The following is a 19173-nucleotide window of genomic DNA, read 5'->3' as shown; positions in this document are numbered from 1 at the left end:
CAATTTAGTGATCAAGACAGAAAAACACATTGGCAGATTATGAAAGTCACCGAATTCAATATTGTGGTTTTGTATGCTTTAAAAAAGTCTTATATTTCCAGGATAAATCAATTAAAAATAGTACTGTCCATACAATGGCTTTCTGACATTAAACCGTTAAAACTGATACTCTAAATCTGGGGGGAAAAAAAAAAGCCTTTTAACAGAACTTCACTATTACAAAAGCATGCAAAAAGTCATTTTCTATTAGCTGGTATACAGTAATTATCCTCTTACCCTCTGTTTTGAAATACAGCACACCACTTAACCTGATTATCACCAATATACAGCCCAAATAACAAAGGTGTTTATGTAACTTTTTAGAGTGTCTTACATGTGTTGGAAGGTAGAGGTCATACACAGATCCAGAGTCCACATCAATAGCGTGAAAACCAACTAGAGAGCCATAGATCACTTTTAATCTTTGTCCATTTTCAACAGTCAGGTCAACTGACAGCGGTTTGTGATGAAGTGAGGTAAAGGACTGCAAGAAGAAAAATACACTATAGAATACAATAATGCTCTTGGTTTACAGATCAACATACATAATTTTCCTTAATCATTTTCAGAACTGAAAAGTTACCCGTTTTTGCTCTACCAGCACGTTACATTTAAGGAGCTAAGTATCCATCAACCTTTGGGCCACAAAGAGAGTTGGATAGTTCACCTGTGTTTTGAAAAAATCCATATTCTAGAAATGGACTAGGCAAAAATTAGGCTAAGTACCATTCATGTTACATTTCCTCTTTCTCCGAGGGAAATCAGCATCAGCTTCGTGAATTTAAACGTACATCTTGGCACAGCACTGAAACAAGTTGTTCACATCTAACAGAATCATGACTGTGACAGTTTCATGCCTGCCACCTCCAATGTATGTCAAATGAGCTACATTTTCTTTAAAGGAATATTCATTTTTATCTTTAACTAGAAATAAATGTTATAAAAAACAACAAAAGTCAAAAGCAAGGAGTAGATGAGAGACGGTGGTATGTCTGAAGCAAAGTGAAGTTTAACTTACCTTAAAAGCCATGAATTTGTGGTAAGGCTTCGGAGCCCAAGCATAAACCTCCACTGAGTTTTTCAAAGCAATTACAAGGAATTTGATTCTCTCGTATTTTACTGTAATACAAGAAGAACAATTCCTTAGGTATCAGACGCTTAAATCAAAGACCATCTCATTACATGAAATAATTTCAGTGCATTATTTGCAGAGGAAGACGCTATCCACTAAGGAGACTAATGCATTCTGGACATCCGTGTTTAACATCACCAGTGTCAAAACCCTGACTGCAAACATGTAGTCCCTTTATTCTCAGATAGCAACATTTATATATTGATTCTCATACATCTGTTTCTCTTCCTAGTCAGAAAAAAAGGTCTTGACCCTACAGCTAAGTCAGTCTACTTTATTTTTCAAGTATGAGCCCACACCGATGTTGCCGGGTGTGACTACGCTGCTTTTGCTCCACATGCTGAATTTTCATTTCACTGTTCATGTGTGGGGTTAAATCTCCATGTGCTAGTGTGGGCGAAGGACTCCCATGTTTCTGAGATGAGTAAGCATTTAGGAGAGATGAGCCATTTCTCCAAGTTGATTAAGCTCATGTTGGGCCCATTGAGAATAAACAAAGAAACATGCATTGAAAATTGAGGCTTCTTTCACGCTGCCAGAGGCAAGCATTTGGTTTGGAAACAGAACACCAGGGCATCACATCTCAGTGCATTCTCCCTTCATTTTATATTCAGCGTCTGCTTGGAAGACATTTTTAGAAAATGCAGGTGCTATGCTAACTGAGCTAAGGTTTGTTGCTGCTTGCAACAGGACCAATTCACACTGACCCAAACATAGAGCAGAAGCATTAAGAGTAGATAAGGGTGGATACCGATCAGGGAAATCTTGCAAAGGCTGAGATAGGGAAAGACAAAAACAAACAAACCCTACCAAAACACAAAACAACACATCCTTTTCTTTTGCTAGCTGGAAAAATGACTATAAGAACAAAGGTCAAGATACAAGAAGATTCACCAACAGGTAAACAACAGCAGCTGCTTTGTCAAAGAAGTAAACTTGGTTTGTCATATGTGAACACAGAAGAGCACCAAATGTTTGCCTAATTCTAGAGTAACTTAAAAAAAAAAAAAAGACATACCAAAACCAAAAATGAGCAACTGAAGTGGAATATGTGGTGCTTAGCTATAATCACAAAGAAAATGACACATCTGTTGCACATTTCTTTTTGGATTTAACCCGTAACATTTAAAGCAACGAGATCTAAATGCAAAGAAATGTCAAGCAAAGCATTTATGAGAGCCAGCCACATCATCGTCTCCTGCGCTTGTCTATATCATTTCTCTATTTGACTTAGGAAAAAAACAACACCGCCACTTTCATATACCATCTTTCAATAAAGCAGAACTTATGCTATACATTACACCCCCTCAGACAGTTAAATGACAGAAGCTATCACAACACTGATGTTCACCTTCACAAACGAAATACCTGAAAGCCAAAGAAATGCAAGATGGTATTTAAACTGCTACGGTACATACGTTGCCAGTGTGTAAATTTAAACAGAGGTATATTTAGGTCTTTTATGATCAAGACACAGCAATGAGCTCTAGGACATCAATCTCATCTACCTACAGACATCCTACAAACATGATTTCCTAGTACTGTACCAGTCCAGTTCAGCAGCAGTTACTCAGGGCCAGGAGGGAAGCTGGTAGCCTGGGGGTGGAAAACATCACTCTAATTGAAGTCTTAAGTAACTACAGAATTTCTAAACCCCTGACTGAGCAGCAGAACAGGGCTGGCACTCCCTTCTTCCAGCCTTCATGGGACATAGCCATAACACCATGTGCAAGAGGAGGTGCAATCTGGAATGACAAGGGGCAAAGCATCCACCATGTAAAGCAAGCAGGTTTGAAAGCAGTCAGAGATATTATGCCCAATACAATTTCGAAACACAGCTGAAGAAAAAGGCTGGTGTCATGAGATGACAAAGGATGATTAAGCATCTCTCTAAGGAAAAAACAAGGCCTTACCAACTTTGTAGTGTACGCAGCCTTCCAGGTCACCCACTGACACCCAGCCTTGCCGCTTCTCCACCTCTGGATCATTGCGCAAAATCTTATTTCTCAGCCACGATAAGTAATAGACCCTCAACTTATTCTTCTTCCCTGGGATTTGCAAGGGGGAAGAGAAAAAAAAAGATATAACTAACTTATTGAAGCATAAGATCTCCCCCACGTAAAAAAAGCTGGAGTTCTGTGACCTTGAGTACAGCAGATCTTTGTGCTCGTCAAGGTGACAGACAAATCCAGCAGCACAAAAGAAAAGCCTGGGGTGATGATGACCGCCAAGGGGTAACTGGAATATGAATAACCCTATGACATTTGGCATATGTGCTCTTGTGAATTAAGCTTCATGTCAGGTTTTAATTTCTGACTACAATTCTTTCCTCGTGTCAAAGAAGAGGTCTCTATAGATGCATGTATCATCAGAGATAATCACATTGCCTGGTGTTTGCTCTCTGATGTGAAGGAAGGAATACAGATATAACCTACCATGGGTATTTTGAGTAAGTGACTTTTTTAGTTCTAATTAACTGACAATCTTCATTACAGGTAACTATTTTCTTTTGGATGCCTTTCAGGGTGAGAATTACTTTGTCATCTTTTAACTCAGTCAGTCTTTCTATTGCTTTGGTTTGTAAATAAGCAAGATCAAGAGCAGGTCAGTCTAAGGAGGACCATGTCAAAAGCAGCTGAAACTGGCAATGTGGGACAAACAGCTCTTACCATCACCTACTACAGCGAGTCTGGAATGTAGAGAAGTGGCAGCCATTCCTTGTTGGACCTCCATTTCTTATGTACTACCTTGAGGCCACTCTCATCTGTGGATAATAACGGCCTCAGGACCTCGAAGGGCAGAGTCCAAGCTCTTTGTCAGAAAAGACTGAAGGTACTAATCCATTTAGCGTTACCAGTGCTTTCACAGCACGTATCGCTCTTACGTGACTGTTCATACATCTCATTGACCACAGAATGACGTTATTTAATGATATTCGAACAGAATTGCACTTAGATAGATGTTCACCCATTGCAGAAACATGTAAACAGACTGACAAACTATAACTTGCTGGGAAACACTCTATTTTAAGAATATGAAACACTTCATAAACTCTCACAAACCATTTTATACATTAAACAGGTAATGAAATATCCCAGAGCCCCATCTAAATCTGAAATGAGAATCTAAGTGTTAAAAATTCAAGAGAGTTTTCCTATTAACAAGAATAACTATCCCGTGATTTTCTGTAAGAGGAAATTTCTCAACCTATTTTATAACCTAGTTCTTCTCTAATTACTTCCAACCCCAATGCAGGTCAGATACTTTTAGACAGTGAACTAACCTGATATAGTAATTAGCACATTGAGTCCTTCTAGAACATCCATTTGCTGGAATCGTCTCCTTGTAATCAGTGAATAAACTCTTCCCTGCCCACTTCTGTCCAGTAGCCATAATCCATTCTCCGTTCCCACCAGTAAATTTACTCCTGTTGATACAGAGAAAAAAATACTGCATACATCACCCAATGATTCAGAAGCCAAGTGTTAATTGTTTTTTAGAATCAATTTTTATTTAGTCTTCTTAATGGTACCTGATAATTTCTCCGTTGCTCTGTGGATGACCTCCCAGAAAAACAGAAGGAAAAAAACAATCCCAACATTACAATTTTTACCCAGCAGAACACTTATATGCCCATGTAACCTGAAGCACGAGTAGTTCCACTGAAGTCAATATTGATTTAAAAAAAATAAATTAAAAGAAAACTCTGCGAACTTGAACTTCTCAGGTGACTTGTGTGCTTGTAAGTGCTGTAAAAGCCTCAGTTTAGCACCACTCCTCCGTCAACACAGGAGATCCAACTGAAGGATATAAGGGTCTCTTTCAAATTTTTAAAAATATAATTCCTCTTTTCCCCAAATGCAACAATCAAAATGCAGGAAGAAGACCAAAGTCACCGGAAGAAAAGCTACTGATATAAGCAAGTGGAGTATTTGTTTGAAAACTGGTTTTTGGAAGAGTGCTTTCAAATGCTGAATTAAAGGAATGAATCCATCTGAAATCCAATTGTTCCCCAGGAAGTGAAGCTTCAATGAGTTACTGACACCAGAGGATGCACCCTGTACAAAAATAGTGTTTGGCTGGCATGATGGCTACCTTTCCTAGTCAACAGGTTCTAAAGAAATGACATAAAATTTCCTGCTGTAACGAGCAAACTTCTCTACTGGCTATGCTCTGATGAGTACCTGGTGCTCTTCAACCTCAATGCAAAGTTAATTTACAGACTTTGCTCCATAGCTCTGTTCCTAATTTAAAATCTTGGACTCCTGCAAACATACATTACACAAAACCTGCAAAGCTATAAAAACTAGAAATCTGCATTTCCGTTGGATAATGTTTCACCTACTTCATTCATTTTCCATTCCAGACTCAGAAAGTGACGACAAGTAAACGTCTGAGCGAGTCCCATAGAATGCATCTGTTCTTCACAGGTAGACAGATGGTTAGAAGAACTCAAGAGCTTAGCTACAGTGAGACTGGGACTACATCAACAGTGGTTGAAAACTGGTCTGACTACACTGATCCTGTGTTTTTTTTTTTAATGCCATGTGAAGCTGACCCTACAAAAATGGTGATCTAGCAAGGTTCTAAGTCCTGACAGTGGAAATTATGGAAGTCACCCTCTTGGAAAGATTGATGCCTGACCTGCTTCAGTCTGTGGTGGCTAAAATTCTGAGAGGAAGGTTCTTGGAACCTCTGGTTTGGATAATTTCCATTGGGTCAGGGTTATGCATGATTAGCTATACTGATATGCAGCTAAGACAAACTGAGTATCATGAACATTTTTGCTTCACATTACCAAAACATTTGCAACTTTTGGCTCTTCCAGCAAGCGCAGTTTCAATTTTGTGCTTGATCAAAATGTTTTCTCATTCTGATGCACAAAATCCCTTGCAACTGTAACTCATCTGTTTGCCATCTTCCATCAGGAATGCAATATTATGCGAGTGACGCGTAGGTATGTTCTCAGAATTTTCTGACAGGAGAGGTGTGATACAACTGCGAAATCTAACTGCCATATACTGCCAACCTCTCCTGCTGCTGCCTTCCCTCTACACACACGCCCAAGCACTTCTGAGCTTACCCCACAAAGCAGCACAAAGGACCTCCGAGTTGAATTTCTTCTTGTATTTACGAATTTCTGGACTGTCGCTCTGCGGGCGGATATTTGTTGGGTTAACGTTGACAACAGAGCCCTTCCTTGCATTTTCTCTCCTGACGGGCTCGGGTTTTGCACTAGATGCTGAAAAAGAAGATATATGGAATAAAAAATAAATAAAAATTCAAGTGTTTGGCTACATCTCACATTTGACCTGTTTGCGGCAGAATGAGACAAACTCCAGAAAAGTGAAAAAACACTTTTGAGAGCATCACATAGCCAAAGAAAACCACACATCTGGAAAACTCCTCAAACATTCCTGAGCAAGCACTGTGGTGACACAGCAGCAGAGCTAGCAACATCTGGAAGAAGCACAGTGGCCATGCACTGAAATTCATAGCAATGTGGAGCTTAAGTTTCTGGAAGTGTTACTAACAGTTTCAGTTGCCAAGTGATAAGCTTCTCCCTTCCCTCGATTCCCACCCAGAATAACAAGAACAAAACAGGAATGAGATTTTATGAGGGGTAAAGCATACTCACAAGAACTACAGGGAGGTCCAACTGGACTGGTGGGAGGGGTGATTGGCAGAAGTCTGGGATCTATGAATGAAGTAAACGATGTTGTAGATGATGTACTGCTCTTTGAAGGTGTACTTTCAGTGGACGGGGTCTACAATGAAACACAAGAGCTGCTTCAGGATGATGACACTAGGGAGCAGACAGCACAGAGCCGTGTGGGTGTCTCTGAGGTTCAGGTGAAACAGCATGTTGCATAATTAGGTGTAATGAACATGCTTAGAGCAGTAGATAGATGGTACAAATTGAGTGACAAGAGGAAGCGTGAGCTAGGAGTTGTGTCAGGATTCTTGACCAGGCACTGCACTGCAATGAAGTAACTGGTCCCCAGAAGAATCTCCGTTTATGTTTCTCACTCCCTGCTGTTTCATCTGCAACAGGTCCATGCCTTGTGCACTGTCACCTGACGCTGGGATGGAAAGCAATCCAAAGACAATCATTAAAGGCAGATGAGCATGCTGTGTTGCTGGTGTTACAGGTAAAGGAGCAGAGGGTAAAAGCCCTTCTAGCTTGTGTGAAGTGGAGAGAGAAGGACAAAAACGTGGAACAGCAAAGATGGGTAGGGATCTTGAACTTTCTTATCAGTCCCCCAAAATATATCTTTTAGATAAAAGAAGGGGTATGGTGAAAAATCTCTCCTTTATAAGAGACAGGATAGATGAATTCAAATGACACTCAATCTCAGGCTCTCATGGGCTGGAGGGAAGTGGTGGTACAATTCATTCAATCTATAAACTTATCTCATACCTTATTCACAGATTTGTTCTGAGGTTCCTGACTAGTCAGTGGCACTTTTGGTGGGTTCACGGAGGAATCTGAAATTTGGCTCTGCTGAAGAAGATCTGGCAGGAGATAGTTTTGGTTGTTTATGCTCCAGAGGCCTTCTTGGGTGCTAGAAATTTGTTTCCCTAAAATCTGATCCTGCACATGAGAAAACATGGTTAAAGTCCACATTTGATATAATTCCAATGCACTATGCACCCCCTGTTAATTAGGGCAATAAGTAATGAGGATATGAGTAGGGGTGCTCTATGTAATCTATTGGATGAAGACAAACACTACAGAAAGATTAAAAAATAGGAAATTACAAAAGCATGTGGCAAACACCTGAGATATCAGCCTTGGCTTCCACCCCCAAAGTGCTCCAGAAACACTGCTCATCTACTGTATCCCATGCCATAGGTAAGGAAGGAACTTCATCCTCAGAAAGGCTTGACAGAAAATCAAATGACTTGTCTTAACAGTACAGATTTGACCTCTACCGTGGTCAGAAGTAGGTACTTCTCAGCTCAGGACCCGCATATAGTTTAAAGCCCCTTACCATTCATTTCATTGCTACTTCCCACTTACTGAATTAGGAAATCTTATTCTAGAGGGATCACATTCAGTAGGATCCAGTATCAGCATTTGCAGTACAATGAGGTCTGGTACTGTGGCCCTCCTTGTAGGATCCTACTAGCAATACTATGCAGGCTGTGAGGCACCATACAAACTCTCTCCCCGACAGACTAAAATACTGAGTCACTGGGACACTGAAGTTTCTGGGAAAACATGGCTAGAAGCTTTGAGAGGAAGAAAGAGGGGATTTGTAAAGCACGCAGTGTCCCAGATGGGGAGGGCAATGCAGAGGAACCTACCCCTGGCCATGAAAGGTCTGGTTACCCGAATACCATCAGCACTGGAACACAAAGTGTCAGGAGCCAAGTGCTAACCAACGGTATTCCTCCTGAATTATACCAAAGCAAAAAGCACCATCAAACTCAAACAGCTTCTGGCTGGTTGAATTCAAGGCACGTCTATACATTGCACTGGCTGATAAACAGCCTACTGAAATCAGCTCAGCTTTTTTGAATGCTGGTCAATATATCCAAAATATAGCAGATAACTCTGAATGAAAGGCATTTGCCTTTTAAAAGCCAAGTAATTAACCAGGAATAAAATCGATGCTGTAGGCATTTTACGTTTTTAATTCTGATATTTTAAAAAGCAACAATAAAATGCATGTCAGTATTTGAGTTCAGGGAAGCAAACCCGTATGGCACTTTTTTTGTTCAGTTTTAAGTCAGATTCAGCGGAACTGAGCCAAACTCCCATTTGAATCATTTGAGCAGCTTGGTACACCCTAACCACTTCAAAATGGGGCAGGAAATGGATGTTGAAAGAGTTCTTATGAGTCTTATGGTGGCTGTGGGTGGTAACACAGAGGTGGGAGGAACGGACAGGATTCTCTGTGAGAAGAGAAAACACTGGAAGGCATCAAAGAGATTGGTGAGAAGAGGTGAGAATCACCTATCTGTCATCCTTCCTGGGTCATTTTCCTCAAATCTACCAGAAAACATGACCTCTACTCTTCTCCTTTCTCTTCCACCTTCATTCTGAGTCTCAAAGACCCCACCTTTCTCCATATCCTCAAGCAGCCTATGTTCAGCACCCAGATATCGAGGGAAGGAGGAAGCGCTGAGCTGTTCCTGCCATGAGAAGGAAATGGGCAGGCTCAAGCTGGAGTGCCAGGAAAGAGCTCTGGCACTGGGCAAAGGAGGCGGAGAGGGCCTGGAGCTGGTATTGTTTTTTCCCCTCACCCCTACGTAGGTGGAGATGGACGGATCTGAAAGTAAAATTATTAAATGCAGTAGAACCTTTTCTGTCATGCTGTTGCTCTGAAATGGTAACCAGGAATATTCTTTCATTTCTGGCACAGAACAATAAGCTTTAAAATAATGCATTAGACTCAGTGCAGGTTGAGGAAGATGAACAGCATGAGCTGCTGAGATCATGGCTCAGTCTGGTGCCCCATGTATCAAAGCAGGATCTTTTCTCCTTAAGGATGCTGCGAGACAGGCAAAGTGGGACTCCTTTGCCAGCCTGGACAGATTTCTCTCTGGTCTGAAGCTTACGAAACACACCAGAGGCAAAGGAAACTCCTTTTTCTTCCTAGCTCTGTCACAGCTTACACAAGAAGCTCTGGGGAAAATGCCAATTTCATGGCAATTTATTTTCCCTATCTGTGAAACTAGAATACACTCAGTAATACGTGAGAAATGCTCTGAGGTTGAGAGCAAGTCTTATTACTGTAATTTTTTTGTTTTCAACCACAGAGAACATTGTTCTGCTTTCTCTGTTTTCATCTTTTCTGCACTAATATTTATCACAGGGGAAAATCCACACAACTTGAAGTCTCTGCTAGAAACTATAGATGGGAAAGAACCACAACATGACACACGAGGGAACGAGTGTTTTTGCTAAGCCCGTGCGGAGGGATGAAGTACTTTTCCTGTCTTTCAGTAATATTTTAAAAAGAGGTACTTCTCTTTACATTGGAATAAAGAAGGTCAACATTTTTAAAAATAGCAACCATGCACACTGACTGTAATCAACAGGATTGCTTTTTGCAACCTGCCTAGCGCCTTCATGCAGTAAGTTGGCATCAGCCACTACTACCGGGTCAATAATAAGGACAAATAAAGAGGTGCAATTTTGAACCTAGATGTAAGCCTGTTTGTAGGAAGCATAAAGCCTGGCACAGTACGCACTTTTTTAAAGCTTATAGCTGTAATTTGAAGTGACAGAGCAGGACTTCAGAGTGAAAATGCTGCTGAGAAGGAGTGGATACAGAGTTTATCACGTACGTTAACAATTTGACTCTCCCCACACTGTACCCAAGCCCTTACAAATGGCCAAATTACCTTCTGTTCTGCAGCAGTGCTTTGGGGTTTCAGTTCAATCCCATCTGGTACTTTTGTCCTTGAGAAATCTGCCACTCTGCTGCTCAGCAGTTGCCTGGTAACAAACTCCAATTAATGAACAGAACTACTTCAGCGGGAAAAAAAACCAACAACCCCAAAAAATACAAAACCCTACACCAAAACCCACAAAAAACACCTCCATATACACGAGTTCTCCTGAGCATAATTAACATTCACTAGTTACACGTAAGGGTTCCTGTACAAAAGCCAGCTGATTAGGATGTGCCTGGATGGACTGGTGCCCGAGGACTGCTCCCAGTAGGAAGCTCTCCCCACCTCAGTGGAGGCTTCCCTTCCTTCACCCATCATTTTGACAGGTGCTCAAGGCAAGTGACAGAAGGCCTGTCGAGCAGCCTTCAAAAACTTCAAAACTTCTCCCATCTCCCCTCGTACACTACCCTGAGGGGTGAAATACTGGCCATCCTGTTCCCAAAAATCCAGCATCGGCTGCACGCGGGGAGAGCTGTTGCTCCTCTGTACACTGCTCTCGCCCCCTGGGACAGACTGCACTGCGACTTCGTTCTGCGCAAGAAACGTGACCATCCTCACTTCACATGTAAGGCAGCAGAAGCAGAGAGACAGAAGGACTGGGTCAGGCCAAAAGCCCACTAAGCCCAGTATCCAGTCTTCCATGGTGTCCAAAAGCAGGTCCTGATGGACAGAGTAAGACCAAGGCGAGCATCTCTTGTGATATACCCTGAACGAGCAGTGGTATCTGTGTTTTAAAACAGTGTGAATGAGTGTGAAGGAGTAAAAGGGTTATTTTTTCACCCCTATGGGAGGTGTAAATATTTGTGTGCTAAACTTAGGAGGAATGGCAACACATGGAGCAGGATCACTGATTAGTGCAAGGTCCTGATCTTAAATGACAGCAACCTCCTATTTACTGGTGGGAGTAAGTACTTACCAGCCAAGAACATACCTGTGGCCACCTTATTTAAATTTGGTAATGAACAGCATACAAGGAGCAGAGGGAAGAAACTTAACTATACAAAACGAGCCACAGGAAAAGTGTGGGTTTTTTTTGTACGGGAATTGTGAATGATGCAGGTATCAGAGAAGGAAGCAGCCTTCTAGAGTGGGAGAGATGAGCATGAACGGAATATACATGCTATACAAGCAGGTAGGATGACGGCTCGTGTTCACTGACATCCCTCCTTAAAACAAAAAACTGGTGTTTGCTATTTACTCACTAGTAATAATGATGTATTTCCCAAAGTATCTATCTTTCAATATAAATGATGCTCAGCTGAGGTGAAGGGACTTCATTAAGACTGCACTTCCAGTTTCCATGAGGTTCTCACAGTGGCTGTGTGCACAGAAGGCCAGCCTAACAGGGATCAGCCTGCTGACCCCATTTCTCCAAAAGACCGGTGGGTCTCACACACACAGGAGATGCAAACAACACATGCAGATTTCCAAAGGCAGTGAGGCCTTTGGAAACAGCCTTTCCAAAGGCTGTTCAAATCATTAAGCATACAGGGATATAACAACCTAACACTTATGTAGCAAAGTCATTGTTACAGGGCAAATCCATATTTTTATGTGGAATCTTTCTGAGGTCTAGGATGAATTCTATGACCTAGAACGAATAAAACTTCACAGAGCAAAAAGATGTGGTTTGGAGAGGAACAGTAAGAAAATAAGGCATTACAGCAAAAAGACAGCTTTTTCAGGTGAATAAACTACAATATTTTTTTCTAACATTATCCCTCCTTATCCCTCAGCTTGGAAAATGAACTTCAGAAATGCAAATCGGGAATATACGCAGGTACAAAAACCTTATTCAGAGGAGCACAGTAGAAAGGACTGGTATCAGGCCAATGCTAGAGCTTGCCAACAGCATTACAAATCTGTGCATCTCTGTCTGAGGACTGACAAAACCACATGTGCAATTATGTCAGAAGAGCAAAAGCCCCATCCTAGACAGCTCTGTATTGCTGAGATGCACTTCGAAGTAAATACTGGAACTGAAATAAACTGAAGTTCTCTTTGCAACAAAATTAGAAGTTTTGTTCATCAGTACTGAAAACCCATTTTGTTTCTTGTTCCAAGCAGCAGGGCTGACTGACTGATCCCCTCTTTCACTCGGACAAGCAAGGGATTCATGCTCCATTATTTCACAGCAGAATACACATTCTGCATGACAGGTTAAACACCACAAGATGTCAGTCACAAAATCATCAAGAGAAACTGGAAAGCTAAAGAGAAACAGCTCATGTGAGATCAGCTTGGTAGAAGCTACAATGTACAATCAGCAATCGTATAAAATAACAATACTAAAAATACAGCAAATTCTACAAAATCAAATCCTGCTTACACCTCCCCCTTTATAAACAACCCAGGTGAAATAATCAGCTTTTCAGTGGTAATTATTTCCACTAGAGTGAACAGACCATCTGAACACAAGTGCTACGTTTGCCTTGCTTTTTGCACTGCAATCTGCATTTAACATAAAGATATACAGTTCTCCTTTTTTCTTTTAAAAATTCCATTTCAACGTAGATCAATGTGAAGTAATCTCTGAAGAAGCACTACCTATTGATGTTCAGTTAAAACGAGACATTTCCTCATTGTCCCAAGGCAGCAGGTCATCAAAGCTTATTACATTGCACACATCTGATGGAGCAAACATTTACCCCCAGGAGTTCATTATAGTGAGATTAAACTGCTTAATTACAGCTGACATAAATGACTGATAGCAACTTCAGAGGGGAGGCATTTATGTATGCCAGTTTTTTCCAGATATTTATAAGCGTGTAATAAAAAGAGAAAATAAATCAAGCCAACCTCATGTGGTTCATGTCATCTTCATCACTGCTGCCGACTTCGTCGCTTGATGAGGAGTAGTCTGCTGCTTTCCAGAACGAACTGGTGCTGTCCTTCCCCTTGGCAAAGGAGCCTGGGCTCTGAATAGAAAAAACTCAGTTTTTCCTCAAGGAAGAACCCATTGCTAAATAGCACGGGCAGGATTTTACTGTCCCAGCAAGGGGTCTTCAGACACCCCAGTCCTACAGGAGCTCAGGGACGTGCTCCCATGTTACTAGCCTGCACGTGACTCGTCTTCAAACTTCCAGCCCAGCCTCTCAGATGGACTTACTACCTAGCTAGCTATCTCAAGCACCAACAGAGGAGATGTCTGAACAGATGTGCCCTCAATGAAAACCATGAATAAATCCAAAATAGCAGTGGATATAGAAGAGCCTACCTCAATCTGGCCTGGATGAGAAACTTTTTCAAGCTTCTTGTGCAGCTGCAGGTGGTTCTGGGCCAAAGCGGTCTCTCCCTTGGCTGCTCCTGGGTTCCCTGTAAAAAACTTCCTTTGAGCCAGTTCTCAGCTCCCACTTCCACTCTGCCCTGGAGGGAAGTGGGTAGCAAGGGCCAGCACCCACAGGGCTCCTCAGGGTTCTGCCCGAGGTCAGGCACTGGTGACAGTGAAGCTGTGGCCCCGTGCTTCCCTCCCAGGTGCAGGGCTGGGGACCCGCACGGCTACTGAACACCCAAGCAATCAAGACCAGAGGAGCTGAGGCCACCCAGACGTGATGATGCCATCTTAGGAGGGATGCCTCCAAGAGATCAAGTGAATTTTCCTTTTCATTAACCCCCATAAAGCTACCTGGGAAGAGCCAAAGCAGCCCTGGAGAGATGCTGTCTTCTGCACACAACTCCTGATACGAGTGAAGGGAGAGAAGGCAGATGTGCCCCCACCCTGCCAGCAGGGCACACAGCTACCTCATTCAGCAGTTTATTTCATGACTGTCCCACTGCTACCAACAGGACTGCTTGTAAGATAACAGGGGGGAGAATTCAAGCTCATGCAAATTAAGATTTGTATTTGGTAATTTAGCTAGTTTTATCACAATGGCTTCAGGTACTCATGCATTTTGCAAAGCTTTTAAAATTCAAAATTCCTTATTGGTCAATGAGTACCTAAGCAACTCAGCAGCAGTATTAGTTTTAAAGTATTTATAGTCCTTTCCTGCCCAATTCACTATCCCTGTGGGTCTGGGAAAGCAACAAACTCTGGAACACCATATGCCAGAACTAGCTGTAATTTAACGACACTTAAGAATGCAAGGAGACAGTTTAAACCACAAGGGAGGTTTTCTATTCTTTCCATGGCTGGTGAGGTTTTCATTTCCCCATGCCAAAATAGCACAGGAGTTACACATCATGCAGACATTGCAATGTTGAACTGGGCTGTTGTACGCTGCTCATCATTATGCTATTATTCAAACATAAAATGACATAAGAGAAAAAAGAAACAAACCCCAAGCAGTTTAAACTGTGCTCTGGTTTTCTCTTGAAGCAAAGCTTCCTACTCTGTATGGTTAGTGAAAGCAAAATTGACTTGGTTGTGTAAATGTAATAAATAAGCAATTTGTTCTTCATTTATCAAGGGTTTTCAAATTAACAATGCGAGCCTCAGTTTAAAAATAAATGACCTCAGCAGCTCGCTGCTGCGGTTTCCAAACATTTTTAGCATCCACCCTGCCTTGACTTGGGCGTGATTCCCCATGTCACCCATCTGCATCAACCTGGATGTAAAGCACTGTAAAACACCAGTGCTTTGCAAAGAGCTACACAAGAAACTGCCCTAGAGTTCTCCCACAGAAAAGGCACTAAGGAACAGCAAATACAGGAACAAACCCCTCCTCTTCTGCTCCATGTTCTCTTCTGCCTGAGTCTCAGTTCACGTCTCAGGAACCAGAGCCTGTATTGCAAAGAAGTCTGCACAACCATGAGCAAGCCCACTGCGTTCTTCCATCGCTACCAGCGACATCAAGATCCCTTAAAACTTGCACTGTGCTTTCACTGGATGAGGCTATCTCCACGTTTAACTTCCTTTCCCTTTTTCTGTTTCACTATCTTTCTGCAAGTAGGAGTAGAGGAAGAATGTTTCACAAGCTGCTACATGGAGAGTCTTGTGTTTCCTTATGCTTCTTTCAGCCAGCACAGTATTAGAGTGTAGAAATATTAGTGTACAGCAACTGCTCATCTGTATCATCTTATTAGTGGGCAATGCAAAAAAGCAGCATATGGTTATGCAGAAAATGCCAATGGGTGAATATTAGCATTGAATTAGATCTGTGTATGTAACGTTGGCTCCGCTGAGTTTCAGTGGTGTCACTAAGTGCAACAGAACTGACTTTTTTTCACTTCTTAATTGACGTAATTAAAATTTTCTGTGTGGAAGTACATTCACAGTCATTTTTTTTGACTCAAAAAGGGAAGTATTTATATTTTAGGAACATGGAACCCTAAAACCAAGAGGGCTATCAAAAGCTTATCACCAGAAGACATCATTAAAAAAAAATAAAAAACACAAAAACATTTACAATGGAACATCTGACACCCTACAGAAGTCCATTTCCTGTGCTAGGAACTCTGGACATTGTGACTAATGAATCATTGACTTGGGAATCACCTGAGGTTGGTCGGCTGCTCTGATGAGATCCCATCTCCCACTGCTTGCTGCCAGGAGTGCTGCTGCTGTTTAGCTTCAGAGCATGTCCCCCAGGGGACAACTGACGACTGTTACTGAACAGAAGGACAAAAAACACATTAGGCAATTTGCGTACAGGAATGCAGCCTAGAATGCCTCCTAGACCACTGCACCAAGCTCCCTGCTGTCAGTGTATGATATAATACTCTTAATAAACAAAAACTTGGCATTCCTTGGTGCTCCAGGCAGGGCCACTCAATAGCAAGAGAAGACAGAGGAGACAGTTTCCTCTGGGAATTCATTCCAGGAGAATGCAGAGTCCCAAGTCACCACAAAATACCCAACTCCTTGTAATTCTCCCTTGGTCTCTTCAGACCAGTCTCAATCCTGGTTCCAAAATCTCATGGTTTTTACAAATAATGAAACCTGCTCTCCTACCCTCCTACAAGATACACCATCACCCACTTATAAATGGAGAAAGGAACATACAAGACAGTAAAACAAGCTGCCAAGCTTGCAAAGCAAAACTGAATCTCACTCAGTAATTCCAGGCTAAGAAGCCCCTCACTTTTAACACTGTGGTTTGCCTTCATGCTTCTTTTCTGCTTTGCCTCCTTTAATTCTTATGTAGAGAGCATTTAGGGTTTGACTTCACTTGAAAGTTGTTTCAGATGATGTTTCTGACTTTGGTTCAACAGAAGTAACCGTTCCAAAATGCTGTACATCATTCTGTTAGGTCAGCTAAAACTACTTCCCTTTTAAATCTCTCCAACCCTAGTTCCTCACTGCATTATGTTCCCTTATTAGACAGCCTGTGGGGGCTACCCTTCACCACTGAGCTCTCTGCATCCTTGGTCTTTTCTTCTGGGATGCCAAGTACACTCGCCTTAAGGGCAGACTGCCGGAATACTGCCAAATACAGCATATTTGTCTGTTCAAGCTACTATCAGGCAGAACAAAGTTGCAGCCACAAACTTCACAAACTATAATTAAAGTGCCTAGACATGGAGTTGAGGCCAGGGCCTAAGTCACTGAAGTATCCAGACAAAGAATTCCTCTTTGAAACAATGATGTAGGCCCTAAAGTGCCACAACAAAGCATCTCCATGAGCACCCTGACCAAGCCACTAGCACCACCTGCCCCTGCTATCCTCAGGTGTCAACAGGCTGGGGTCTCCAGTAACCTGCACCTTCAGCAGTCACTTGCTCTGACCTGAAGGGACAGTAAAGCAGTACTAAATCACAGGCAGCAGTTAAATTACTGCACTGCATAACTGGGAAACCAATGAAGAACTTGCATGGAAACCGCTCAGGCAAGCCAGGCAGACTGAAACAAATGAAACAATTCTTTGCAGGAATTATTACAGGTGGAACAGCCTTTATATATTAAAAATATTGCTTTCCATTAGAATGCAGAACTACCTTGCATGAAAAGGAAGCAATCTACAATAGGTTTGTTTGTATTTAAATCATGTACATTAGTCATTAAAAGGAAGCTAGCTTAGATGCTTCCTTCAGGTTTAAGATCAAGAGATTTAGTTCGTTATTTATTGGATGAGCTGACACAAAACACAAAATAAGTGTAACTGCCATTAAATGAGGTATGAACGGTTTCAGTGTTACTAAAACAGTTTTAGTGTTACTCAGTTTTAGTGTTACTGAGGTTATGGCTTTGTTTTTAAATAAACTGGATTCAGTTTTCCCATTGGCAATAAATCAGCATTAGTATAAGCATAAAACACTTAGGAGCTTACCTTGAATGGCATCTCTGATGGCCAGGTTGATCCCTGCTGTGAAATTTAGAGGTTGTCCTTTCTGGAACCTTAAGGATTTAATCAAATATTTTTGATTTGCTACTGATAGACTCAGTTAATAAACCTAACGCTTACCCTGTATTAATACAAAAAGGAGACTAACCAACATAAAAGAACAAGTGGGCTTCAGTGGGACCTGTGGATCTGTCTTTCATGATATTGGCACTGGATGCTGCGAGTCAGCAGCAGGTACTTCCATTTTGCTTTGAGCCTCTGCAATCTATCAGGGTGCAGTCTGTGAGAGGTTTGCACCTTTCCCTGGAGTCAGCATTATTCTTGGTCAATATTTAAAGCAGACAGAGAAACACATCTGCAGTCATTAACGCAGCTTTACCTAGGTGGTGGATTGCCTTACGTTGCTATCAAAGTGTGCATATTCAAGGGGAGGGGAGGAAGGTGGGGAGAACAAAAAAGGACAGACACACACATCCCACCTGCAAAGTAATAATACGAATTCACGCACATGCATGCCCATACATACACACATCCCCACACAGGAGTTCTGCCCTTTTTCTTAGGAGTTCTGTTAAAAAAATAAGTACACCATCGCCTGAATTATACAAACTAATGAGCTTTTCTGCAACAAACCAGGTTGTGCACAGAAAGGGAAGCTACAAATATTTGGTCTAACAAAAGATGGGTATCTGCATTCATTGATCCCACAGATACTATACACATACACTGAGAGCACTGACCTGCCTAATCAGTACAGAATCGTATCTTTATAGTCTTCTTTCTAGATTAGTGAGACCCAGTAAGCGTGTAAGTGATGGGATTTTCACTCAGCTTCATAAAGCCAAAGGGGGTAGATACTACACAGAGCAGAGGAACTGGGCACAGACAGTGCCAAACACCCAGCATTTCACATACCTTCGGGGGTTGTTCTTCATTTTGAATCTCACTCCAGAACACGTCATCTTGTCCAGGGCTGACTGGTATTGTTACCATATCTGACAGCGAGCTGCTGTGGTATGCATCTTTACTTGCCCGGAAATTGTCACACTTGAAACAAACGAAATACAGACTGAATTGTACTTCTCTGCCTCTACAAGGTGTCCCAGTGCCAACAGATACCAACAGTTCTCTCTGAGAGATCAAATTTTTATTAAATGTGTAACGAGTATTGTGTTTCAACACAGACTTACCTTGTTCACTGTAAAATTATTGATTTCCAGCATCTTAAGCACAAATATTTCAGGGTGAAGGCCACAATATAAATAAATAGTAAAAACATATATGCTATATGCACATCTCCCATCTTTATGTCTGTGGAGAAGCTGAAAGGTCACTGGCAATGCACAGAGAACTGCTGAATTGAGTGACAAA

The 19173-nt window shown here is 41.8% G+C and overlaps 1 protein-coding gene across 4 annotated transcripts in view; it reads right to left on the bottom strand.

Moving 5' to 3' along the window:
* NRK (Nik related kinase) overlaps positions 1-19173 on the bottom strand; it is a 98088-nt gene that overhangs the window by 14229 nt on the left and 64686 nt on the right. For 2 of the 4 annotated variants that reach the window (XM_083796756.1, XM_083796755.1), the window contains exons 16-28: positions 18718-18849; positions 17788-17855; positions 16017-16129; positions 13797-13894; positions 13379-13497; positions 10529-10622; positions 7593-7766; positions 6810-6939; positions 6255-6413; positions 4455-4598; positions 3085-3219; positions 1058-1158; positions 374-523 (exon numbers count right to left, since the gene is read on the bottom strand). In XM_083796756.1, the coding sequence (XP_083652882.1) occupies positions 374-523; positions 1058-1158; positions 3085-3219; positions 4455-4598; positions 6255-6413; positions 6810-6939; positions 7593-7766; positions 10529-10622; positions 13379-13497; positions 13797-13894; positions 16017-16129; positions 17788-17855; positions 18718-18849 (1617 nt within the window). Of the gene's footprint in view, positions 1-373; positions 524-1057; positions 1159-3084; positions 3220-4454; positions 4599-6254; positions 6414-6809; positions 6940-7592; positions 7767-10528; positions 10623-13378; positions 13498-13796; positions 13895-16016; positions 16130-17787; positions 17856-18717; positions 18850-18992; positions 19114-19173 lie in introns of all 4 variants that reach the window. The other 2 variants (XM_083796758.1, XM_083796757.1) reach the window with 2 other exon arrangements.

This window comes from Anser anser, assembly GCF_964211835.1.
Source record: "Anser anser genome assembly, chromosome: 13".
In the NCBI taxonomy this organism is placed as follows: Eukaryota; Metazoa; Chordata; class Aves; order Anseriformes; family Anatidae; genus Anser; species Anser anser.
The sequence above is the reverse complement of the archived record's forward strand: the minus strand, read 5'-3'. Positions and strand labels throughout refer to the sequence as shown.